Raw genomic sequence first — 12,178 nt, forward strand, 5'->3', positions numbered from 1 at the left:
GGGGGTGGGGAAGCAATCCTAAGAATGACAGCAGAAATGCAGACAAGTAGTTTTGGACAACAGAGGCCACATTTTAAATGAGGTTGACTCTTTTAGGGTATAATTTAATGCTGGTCTCCAAAAGACAGCCTGCCATTCCGAATACTTCTGACACGTTGTGATTATAGATAGTTTTCTTCATGCTCTTTATCATTCCCTCAAGTAAACATATATTCTGGTACAAAGAACTGAAGTCAAAGCAGTCATACTCATTTCTCCAATCTCAATTCAAGTATGAGAACAAGAAATTACAGGGCTAAACAGAACCCTCACAACTCCCAATACAACACAGTTAAGATTTGTTGCAAAGTTTGCATGTAAACACTTGGTTAGATTCTTATTAATAACAGCTTTGATAAAATAATCTCTCTGCTACAGAAGCTGCAGGGGGGGAAAAACAATGCATGCTGCACGAGAGAAAAATACTGTCAGTAAGATAGCTAAATATACCGACTGGCTGCATTTCCCCAAACATTTCATGTGCAGCAGATACTCTGCAAGATCTACCACATTTGGTTTTCCATGCTTAAGATGGAGCACCTGCATAATGATTCTTGTTAATGATAAAGAAATTCTAGAACTGCCTTTAAAAAAAAGGAGGGAGGGAGGGTTACAAAACTTTTTTTTGTTATATAAATAACAGGACTGGAGTAGACTTGTACAAGTTCTCTGTAGTTCTGCAATAGTAGCCTTGATATTCTCAAAAAAAAAAAGAACACAACCTGACAGTAGAGCACTTCAAGATAATATTAGATAATCGGCCAATTTCATATTACAGGTCGTTCTGCTCTATTAATTCAATAAAGAGGACACAAACTTTTCTGACTGTAACAATCAGAAATATGTTGAAAATGAAGATGTTGTTCAGAGCTGCAAAAGTTCTGTTGACAATATTTAAAGAAGAAATGCCTAGCACTGGTATACCCTGATGTGAAATAATGTGCCATTCACTCACAAACCTCTTACAAGAATGAGAAGCAATATTTGCTTATTGAAATCCCCAGAATACTTCTCAATAAGAATTGAAACATCCTCAGCAAGAATACCTAGGTTGCATAATCTGTCAGGAACGATGCAAGTATGACTGACTGTGTGTTGCGACAAGCAATGAAAGGACCTCTTCAAGGCCATTACAGTCCTGTTCCCAGGGATTCCACATCACTGCAAACACTGAAATTTTAGACAGTAACTTCCTGGACTAGCAAAGAGAACTTGCTCCCCTTACCCCAATGGTCTTAAGATTTCTTATGGACATATCCCAAGCTACTGTTGAAATTACATATTACAACAAAGCAACATGGATTTCCTAAATACAACACAATACTTCCTACAAAGTGTCCCCTTCAGGGTACCTAAGGCATCCAAGGCTTCCTGAAGTTTGCATGGATCTTCCAGTCAGACCTCAACATAGTTCGAATCCCACCAAGATTATGTTTCTGGAGCAACCTAACTACTAGAGTATGACAAAGACAGACAGATGTGCTCCCTTTGTGTTCTTGACATACACAAGTATTAAAGTTTTTTGCCCCCATCACTAACCACTGAAATTGAACAGCAAGAATTCAATTGTCAAGACTTTCGAGTTTAAATAAAAAAAACTTCAGAAATAGAAAAATACAATGTCAGATGATCTAATGGCATAATAAATTTATAAAGAATCTGCATGACATAGACGTGATCATCAAAAATCTTTGCTCTTTTTTAGGAGTACTTTGTGCAATTATAGTCTCACTGCTAACTGCTAATTTAGTATCAAAACTTACAGTATGTACAGACCTTGATGACAGTCAATCATGATTGTCCCAATATACTCAACAGTACATCTGACAATATTGACAAATACGTAAATATTCTAGGAATAATAAAAGCCATAACAGGCATGCATGCCTGTGAACATCTTTTCAACACAGAGGAAACAAAGTTTTAGGGCTGTCAACATAAGACATATTGCTGGCTACAGAAAGTAATCCTACAACATCCTGTCAATCTCCAACATCATGTGAAAATCCACCGTAAAACAGGAAACATTTTCAATTTTAAAAATTTCCGTGGCTTGACTACAACAGAAGAAGACTATTAGAATCCACATCAAAACGTAAGGCGGACTGGAAAATTCTACTCAATAATATATTGAACTTGCAGCTTTTTCAGAAATTCATTAAAATATAGTTTGAAAATTTAATGAAATTATCAAGTTTGTCTTAACTTGGATCATATTTTTTACTAACTGTACTATACCTTTACGAATAGCTTTTTTTTTTTTTTGAAAGTACCTCAAGCTGTAATATCTGACCTCTAATTCTGCTCTATGTTTGCTGGAAATCAATGCATTTCCATAAAGAATGTTCAAATTACAAAAAACCCAGTGAGAAAACAAAATTATCTTTAAGAGTAATGCTTCCAACATTTAATTTATAAAAACAACACATCTTACCCCCAGTTCCAAGAACTTTCAAGAGTTCAAAGTTTTCAATGCCAACTTTCTCTGCGTGGCCTGTCAAATTTGCTGAAGGGAGAAAAAAAAAAATCAGATATGCAATACACCAAAACATCATATTCCTATAAGCTTTAGCAAAAACAAATTAGCAGTTGAATGAAATAAGCAGCATTAAAAGGACATTCCAGCAGCATATCATACTATAACTTGAAAAGCAAGGGAGAGCAGTATTTTATGTCTTCATAGAATTTTCACTGAAGCCCATATAGTCCAAACTTCTGCTCTGGTTCTCATGCCATTAACAGCTCCAGGGCTTAAGACCCACAACCTTCCCCAGGCAAACTGTCCCAGGCATTCATCCGCTCCAACAGTAATGTATTCTTTCACTAATATATAATAGGCATTTCTCGTGTTCCAGATGGTACCTGTTATCTTTCATCCTATCGCCATGCACCACTGAGAAAAGTCTAGAACTGCTTTCTGTGTAATCTTCAACCATATACTTCTAGTAAGCAATCATATCTTCCCTTAATCCTAACATGACTGCAGCACATGCAGTAAAGCTGCTCAGTGAAATGATCCAGATTAAAAGTAAGAAGCCAAAAAAAGTAAAGTTTGATTTTTCCAAGCCAAGTTCAGTTCATGATCCACTTTAACATGCAGCTGCATAAGCAGTTTTACTAGCACAATTAGGGATGCAGTATCAAGCATCAGAAGCTGCACATGCTGTCACTGTTGCTAAAAGAAAGCCTCAGAGTGACTAAAGGCTGGCTTTAGGGGAAAAAATAAAAATAAAAAGGAAAACCGATGGAATATGATAAAATCAACTTCCACCATTCAAACCAAACCAGAAAGTGGAGTGCCTGAGAAACTTCATGAAGGCCACATGCTTTCTGAATTCACTATCCAAATTCATAGTTATTGCCATTTGTTGAACTGTAGTAATTCCAACTACTCAAAGCAAATAGAAAACTAAGCTTCAGAAAGACATCTCTGCAAAGAACGAGCAAGCATAAAAAAACACTAAATAAATGAAAAAGAAAACTCATGACTTATTCCAGCAATCCTAGGAATCTGTAAACACAAACAAATGCATCCACTGGGGATAGGCTAACAGTGCTCTCATGCAAAGTACTGATGAAGTCTCATCTGAAATACCATTTTCAACTCGTAACATCCATTTTTATGAAGGATTAATCAACCTTGGAATAAGTGCAATGAAAGCTTAAAATTACTGGGAGATTAAAAAGCCTTAAAACTTTCAGAATTTTCTTCCTTGTATGAGTAGAAGTACACGACAATTGCAGGTCTGAGCTTATCTACATGCTATCCTGATATTACATGTAATAAGAAACAGATCATACAGAAATTATTCTTGAACTGATCACAGAAGTAGTTATTAAAATACAGAAATATGCATGGTAGGCAAGATTTAGTGCCAGAACCATTTACAAATCAGTAAATTAATATGCATCACATGAATTGAACAGACACTTGCTGTACTATTAGTTGCAAGTGCTACATTACAGTAATTGCTGAAGTCAGAAGTACAGATAATGTACCCATCTATCAAGAGTAAGGCAGACCTAGACTGAGAGAATATCTACATAGGTCACTCTGAAAGTCACCAAAGAAACTCAAGACAGAAATTCTCCATACTCTAGATAAATAAATGCTGAACTCAGACTGGTTAGAATTTTTTCCACTTTAAAATCCTCTGATTTCAAACTTCCATTATGCAGTATTCCAAAAAGATTTTTACTATCTCATACACTTGAAGAGCTGTCAGCAGAAGGCTTTTCAATTAAACACTCTTCTAGAAAGCACAACACTCATTTAACAATGCCATATTCTTGGAACTGCATAAGAAAACAGAGAACAGAACACAGAGAAACACTGCATCTCCAATAACATGCTGATGATTTGTAATGCTGGCTATAGTCCTAGAAAGGGATCGAGTCCTGAACTATGTCCATTAATCTGAATTGTAGCTTAAACTCATTTTAATTTGCATTCCATACTAAATAACAATAGTTTTTTCCACCGTCGCGAGATTAGACAGTAAGTAGGTGAACGCAATGTGGACCATAGTTTTGCTGTATCCATTTAATCCCATTTTACTTCCATTTTGGATGTTTAATTGCTTTAGAAAAATAATGAAATGTCTTCAAAGTTATTGTAATCTTATTTTTACGACAGAAGTGGAAAAGAATATAGTGGAAAACGTGCTTATTTGTGACAAGACCACCCCCCCTCATCCTTTTGTCAAAGTGGGAAAAAGGACATCCCTCAAGACCAGGCAGCTAAGGGTGCTGCATAACACATGGAGGCATGAGAGGACACTACAGACATACAAATTCTGAGAATGACTCTCCATAAAGAAGGCAGCAAAGTTATCCTTAATCTAAAATAAGTTGAAACGCTAGTAATAAATCTTCAGAAAACAGTTCCCAGAGAATGCTCCTCCCAGCACAGCCATGTCTGGCAACAGCCTCAGTCCCTCAGTCCCTCTCTGAAGTCATTACCCAAGAACTGCAAGCTGAAGAGCTAGTAGTGCCCATGCCATTGTTTCCAATGACACCACTAGAACAGTTCTTTATCACCATTTCCTGAAAGCAGAAGGTGCAGCACTTTTTGACACTGAGATGTGATGTGGCTTCCTCCAGAACTACAACTGCTATATGACATCTCCTTGAATTTGCTTTGAGGAACACTACTCCCAAAGATCAGTTCTTACATTCACCAGCCACTCTTAAGGAACCTAAGTGTCCACTGCTGAAGACTTTCCAGAAGCACTGCTTTCAGCAATTGAAAGATAACTGTTCCAAAGAGTCCAAGAGTCCTTAAAGGGCTACGACAAGGCGGCCTTCGCAATCACTGACAGAACAGTGAGAAACTTCTCCCATCCCCAAGTCATTGCCATGCTAGCATTACTAAGAGATCTTGACCCAACAACTACCCTTGCAACCCATAAAAAGACAGGAGTGCAACAGGATGTACAGTCATCAGTGAGGCTCCTTCCAGCTGCAGTATCACAACATCTCAGCATATGCAATGGTGCCTTTCAGACACGGTGGCTGCAAACATAGCTCCATTTAAGAGGTAAGTAGAAGGAAAGCAGCTTTGAAAACAGAATTATTTCTCCATGCCCTTTTTCTTCATTAGCAGAACAGCACAAAGGAAGGGAATCAAACTTGGACATGAAGAAAGTACCGCCAAGTCAGCAGGACAAAAGTTTCTGAACAAACAACATGAAGCTACATATGGCATGGCAGTAGGAATGACATTGGCACATCAGTGAAAAAAAAAAAAAGCACACACACACAGAGTAAGCTCACAACACATTCTAGGAAACAAGCTAACTGCACAGGTGCCCAGTTAGGAAGAGTTCCTATTTACACATTTGCTACAGTTCATAATCCACAGTATCTAGCATTGCACCAACACAGCAAGGAGAACACAGAGCTGAGGGTGATGGCAAACTAAAACAGATCAACCCAGAAACAAGGAAATTGACTAGAAGAAAAGGCCAGACAAAGACCCTCCATGAAAACAAAGAGGAAACAATGGTATTGGTCCCAATTACCACCTTTGATAAAAGCAAATGCCTAGAAAGACTTGTACTGTGAAAACAAACCTCCACATGCAGAGACACCAAAGCATGAAGCAGCATGCATTGCTGCTCTCAGCTCCCTGGAAACAGAGCAGTCTATTTGATTCTGGGAATCAGGACAAAACGCTTCTACTTGATGGAGCATCTCCAGATGACAAAGGAAATGATGCTGTCACCTGCATTATACTTGAACTTTGAGATGGCCCAGTGTGAACTGAGAACTGTGCAAGATAGTAGAGCAGAATGACTACTTCCTTACTCAGAGTGAACAGGGGTGTTTTTCCTTGTGATTAAGCAAAACTTGCACGTTCTTGTCAGAGGGAGGAGGGGAGAACAAAAAAACCCAACCAACAACACAGCACATAACCAAAGCCACACAACTGTTGCTCATTAGACACTGATGAAAATACATCTAGGATGCTGTATTAGTTTTCTGTTATATATATATATATGAAATTACACCTTGAATTGTAACTCATTTCAGCAACTGAAATCTATTGTGAAGGCAAGTAAAAAATATTTTACAGTCCTTTCAATCTGTAAGTCTATCACCAACTAATAATTGTCAGGCCATCAAACAAGAGTTCCATCTAACTGGTACCAGGAACCATCTTACAAACTTAAAAACAAATTCTCAAAGGACACCTATGAAAAACATAGGCAGTTCTGGAGGTAGTTAAAAAAAAAAAGCAAAAATAAAACACAGCCACAGTTTGAACTCACAATGAAGAAGGCAAGCTACAATTCCTGCTACTCTGAATTCTAGAATCAGAACTGAGATAACTCTGGTGACAATTGTTCATTTGCTGTAATATTAGGCACTGAAGGAAGAGATCATCTGAGCTGAAAAATATTCAGGTTTTGAAAGCTGTTGATCCTAGTCTAGTAGGCCTGGAAACCAAAGCTTTGCACAGCCAAAGATGACAAAAACCTTCTCAAGCATTAGTTAAGTGTAATACAGCATGTAGAAACTCAGAAGCATGAAATACCATGGGAAAGGCAACAGGAAACTATCACTGCCATTATTAGCATAGATTCAAGCTGTAGAACCCTACCCCAAAGTTATCATCTGTATATCAGAAGGAGAAATAAAAATAGAAGTGTTGATAACAGAGATTAATGATCCAAACTCACAATAGTCTGAACTGGAAAACATTCCATGTTAAAAAGCCATTTGCATTCATCAGCAGTAGCTATTACAGAAGTGATTCTGCTATGAGGTCTGTCATTACTGTACGATGAATCACTATGAGGTCACCAAGATTCAGCCCAGAAGCATACCATGGTTAGCAAGCTCAACGTGCAGTAACAGTATACACCACGTAACAGCCAAGAAAAGAATTAGGTAACATGTTAATGAATAAAGTTGCTATAATCAAATACCAGAGTTGAAACAGCCAGATCCAAGTAAAAGACGTCTAAAGACAGTGCACGCCTTTCTAAACCAGAGATAACCAAGAACAAGGTATGAATGAAATTTGGTCTTCTCTAATCCACAGAAATGAGCATACCACTTTATTAAAACAAACAAAAGCACCACAGCCCATGACTGAAGTGGGAACTCTTGATACAGTGTTAAAATAAAAACATAGGTTAAGCATTAACAAAAGAGTAACTGAATTTAAGTTTCGGTGGAAGGTGTTCACAAATTGGCTTACGCAGATAAAAGCTAGGAAAGCTTAAGAATACCTTCAGAGCAATCTTCTCTCAGGTGAAACTTTTATGGCTAACTGTTCAAACCAGCATAAAATATTTACGAATGTCAACAGGCCCGATAGATCCGAAAACAAAACAAAAACAAGTACAACAACTGCAGCGCAAAACCATCATGAAGCAGGCCATCTGCCTACGAACAGAAGATGTCAGAAGCAAAGCGATCTTAAAAGAGTTTGTACCTCATCATTATGACTGCAAAATGATACAAATAAAGAACGTTTACCAGAAAACAAATGACACCAAGCAATGAAGGGAATCCAAGAGGAATATTTGCATCAAGAATAGAGCTGCAAATTGCACTCTAAGATATACAAGCTCTCACTGAAGTTTAATCAACTATGTCAAGTGCTTTCTGAACTGCTTCTTAAATAAGAATAAAATGCTTTACAGCGACATTGATTCTGTAAAGAGTAAAATCCACAGATTTAAGTAGAACTAAAGAATATTCATAAAATCACTCTGTAAAAACTGCTCTTATATTTCCCACAGCAATACCAGAGCACATATATTTTAGTGCTCTAGAAAAGCTGAACTCAAGCAAAAACAGTTAGAGCTTTGAAATATTCAACTATTAATATCTCTTGATATCTAAACAGTATACAGAATTAATAGATACTTTGTGTAAGAAACTTTTTAAAGGATACACAAACAGTATCTGTAAGCTTCCATAAGAACGTTTTCTTCTAAAAATAATTAAGAAATAATACTGTAAAGGTGCCAGGTGTAGCTCGGTAGCAAAGTCTGAATTCTCTATTTAACTCATGATTTCATCACCATTTTTAGGCACAGGAATCTCTCCAACGCCTTACAACGCAATACGAACACACAATAAGCTATCCTACAGTTACATTAAATTTATTCTTCTTTAAGTTCTCATTCAAGAGGAGTAAGTAAGGATTTTTAATATTAAAGCCTTCAAACTGTTTTAAGCATTTCATAATTTATAATTTAGTATGAAACTATTTGACTCAAGTGGAAATTCCAAATCATTCTGCCTCTGGAACCCCGCAGCCTTTTGCTATGTTACTTCTGGGCTTCACACACCTTTTCCCTTGCAAGTAACAGAGTAATGCAAGTTCTTCAGTCCAAAGTTTGTGACAACAATACAACAAATCCAGCATCCTTTTCAAAATAGATTCGCCAAAAGCAAAAGAACAATGGCTTACAGCAAACCAAACACATATACTGCCTATTGCTCACATGTTTGCCTCAAGATCCCAGTTTTGCTCATTTTTGCCTCGCACCAAGCTATACAGTATGGTGAAATGGGCAGCCTCCCAGCTAGACACATGCACTGGAGGTTCAGGATCCTTTAGTATTTATTTTTTCCTCCAAAAGTCAAGATTTATGGAAGAAGAAACAAAGAAGAGGGGAAAAAAAAAATCTGTTAGCAGTTTATCTCCTCCTTGTCTTCCTAAGTCACAGCTCTTTCCTGTGCCCATAGCCTTTCCCACTAAGTTGCTTTCTAATAGGCTTTATATTTGTCACTGTGCAGTTCCCTGGCACTGCCAGGAAACAGAAAACATAAGAGGTGATTATGATACTTTTTCCACTGTAAATAATAGAAAGCTTCTTAGGTCTTCAGAAGAGATGCACAATTCAGCCAATTCTAAGGTTAGCCTTTAAGAATATAACATTTTCCTTTAAAAGGTACAAGAAATGGATCATCCTGAAAATTTCATTTTCTTACTATTTCCACTGGAGAGCTGCAGAGCGAGTCAAAGACTGTCAACACTTCCTATCATTCGATCTTTGGTGTGTTTTTTTTCCTCCTACTTCCCGTCAAGAGAAGGGGATTCCACTTTCTCCACAAGCTCACTTCCTTCCCAGTACAAGGGAAAGGAGGCGGTAACTATTCTCAAGTGGCTGAGCTGCGAGTTCCTGTTGGTTTGTGTAATAATCTCTTCAAAAGAAAAAAAAAAAGATCGGTTGCCAAGTTCATTAGGGAAAAAAAAAATATCACCATCAATTCAAATGTGTTCTAAAAGTCACTGCTGTGCCTAACCTACAAAACAGCCAACCAAAAGTAACAATCATTGAGTACATGCATGCATACAGTTTGTCTAGTAGTACGGAGAAAACCCGATTCTATGTATCATTAAATTTAAGCATATATGCATGGAGCAGCGCTCAGTCATTACCATCCAACAAAGAACACAGCATCTCCCAGGCAGGCACTCAAGTGCCACAGTTCCTTCCCTATCACAGAGCCAATTTATAAAGTGATGTTGTTTTCAGCAACTGCTTTTTGCTCAAGCAACAGAGAATGAGTTTCAGTGCCCTAAGAACATGGGATACAGAGTTAAAATTAAGATTGACCCTAGATGTCAAAAGACAGGATTATAATTTCAAACTGGAAGTTTAAAAGAAGTCAAACCATGATGTGATAAGGCTAACAAGCAACTGTTGCTTGGTGCTATGTAGAATCTCTACAGTGTAGAGATAACACTACATGTCCTCTAGCTGTGCATTTTCATACACCACAATACTGGCTTGAAGGTAAAAGCAATCATCTGTTTTATTCTCAAAGACATTCATTTCCTCTCACATCCAAGATCTATAGTATGCTCACTTACTCACTTGACTGCAGTCGATGCCAGTCTCAAACCAACTTCATGTTTTTAGAGCAATTACATGGCCCAAGTAATTGCAAAGCACAACTAGAGGTTCACCTGCACTTAACCGATTCGAATGCACAATTCTTCCTACTTTGAATGAGCTTCTGTTATCAAGAGGTTCGAGCAACAACTTCCACAACATGAAAAGGAGACACTCCCTTCTCAGAGAAGCCACTAATTTCTACCACAATAGTACACTCTTCCGAAGCACAGTGGAGACTGACCTCTTTTTCATCTGCCAACTGACAGCTGCTTTTGATACGTTACTCAGTAAATCATTCAATTAGTCACAGAGCTAGAAACATCAAAGGAAACGCAGAGAGGAAGGGAATCATGAATCTAAACAAATCACATGTTAAAAGGATATTCATGGCACATAACCTCAGTGTTTTAGAGCAACGAAGATTCTGACAGCTACAATTCCTGCTTTTCGGAGTGCCCTCACCCTCTTTCCCAAAATGAAGTGAAAACAAATAATCATGCTATGTGTTTTAGAACTGTGGTGGGTTGACCCCAGGCAGCAGCTAAGCACCCACGCAGCCAAATTGAGGGCAAAAAACTAAGAAAAGCATCCAAAGTATCCTAGAGGTTATAAATTATACATTTCTACACAAAAGAGCTGAGGGCAATTTTCCTCCTCAAATTATCATATCTTCGTGCATTCTGCAGATACAAGTTCCGAGACAATCTCACTATGCTATGCATAGCAATGACACTATTGACATCTTCAGGAGTAGGAGTCTCCCAGGAGTACATGACAGAGCAGCTCCCTCCTCCACCCTAAAGTTCCAGAAATAGACAAGCCATTGCTAGAAAGCATTTTTCAAAAAGCAGAGTTTTCTAGATACTTAATAAGGAGAGGAGAAGCAACTGATTCCCATTAAACTACATTTCAAAAGCTTAAGAAAAGACAATCAAGTCTGATTTTTTCTTAATTAAAAGTATCAGTGCTTCCTGAATCCATAAAGCTTAAAAAAAAAAAATCAAGATCAACCACTTGTGTATTATGCTGTTCGACAGCTCTTTGTCTAGCATCAGTGAACACTTTCATTCTTCAAAGTATCTCTAAATGACTGTCCCACAGGGATATGTGCTTGTCTCAATGTCTATAAAAGAAATCCTCACAGAGCTAAAGTCCTACATAGAATAAATGCAATCTGTGTCCTTTCCCCCTACTTTCTCTCCCGCATACTGAAATCTAGCAATACCTAATGAGACAAATATGTATTCCACCATTTCTTTTTTTGTTGTTGTTCTTCTTCAAAGAAGGAAACCGCAGCTTCTTTGGTTTCTGCAGGAAGAGCTTTTTTTTTTTTTTCTTCAAGCTGCAGTGATAGCTGTGCTCCACTGGGGTACATCCACAGAGCCCCTGGACCAGCGTGACACTGGGACAGAAAGCTGAGCAGTACCGAGGGGACTTCAGCAATACCACCCGCGTTCCCAAGCGGTGCACCACAGGATGCCAGCTACGTGAGCCTCGGGGATGCTTTGCTCAAACTTTTAGGGCGAACAGTATCCTGTAGTTGCTTTTACTTACGAGGAAGAGAGAAACAGACGATAAGAGGAAAGGAATGAAGGTACTGGGTTAATAGCTGTATTAAACACTGTTAATAAACATAGAGAATACGTATCCCGACTATGGGCTACACACACTTCCAAATTAACAGCAAGTCCTAGATTTACTGCAACGTTCAAGTTGCCTGGAAACTTCAGAGAAGCACAGAGTCCCTAGTAAAAACACATCTCCCGAGATCT

At 38.0% G+C, this 12,178-nt stretch overlaps 1 protein-coding gene across 1 annotated transcript in view; it reads right to left on the bottom strand.

The window, feature by feature from the left end:
- Nucleotides 1–12,178, bottom strand: part of RPS6KA5 (ribosomal protein S6 kinase A5) — a 77,455-nt gene that overhangs the window by 64,623 nt on the left and 654 nt on the right. The window contains exon 2 of the mRNA XM_021403949.1: nt 2,474–2,545. Within this exon, the coding sequence (XP_021259624.1) occupies nt 2,474–2,545 (72 nt within the window). The remainder of the gene's footprint in view (nt 1–2,473; nt 2,546–12,178) is intronic.

Source organism: Numida meleagris, chromosome 6 (assembly GCF_002078875.1).
Source record: "Numida meleagris isolate 19003 breed g44 Domestic line chromosome 6, NumMel1.0, whole genome shotgun sequence".
Classification (NCBI taxonomy): domain Eukaryota; kingdom Metazoa; phylum Chordata; class Aves; order Galliformes; family Numididae; genus Numida; species Numida meleagris.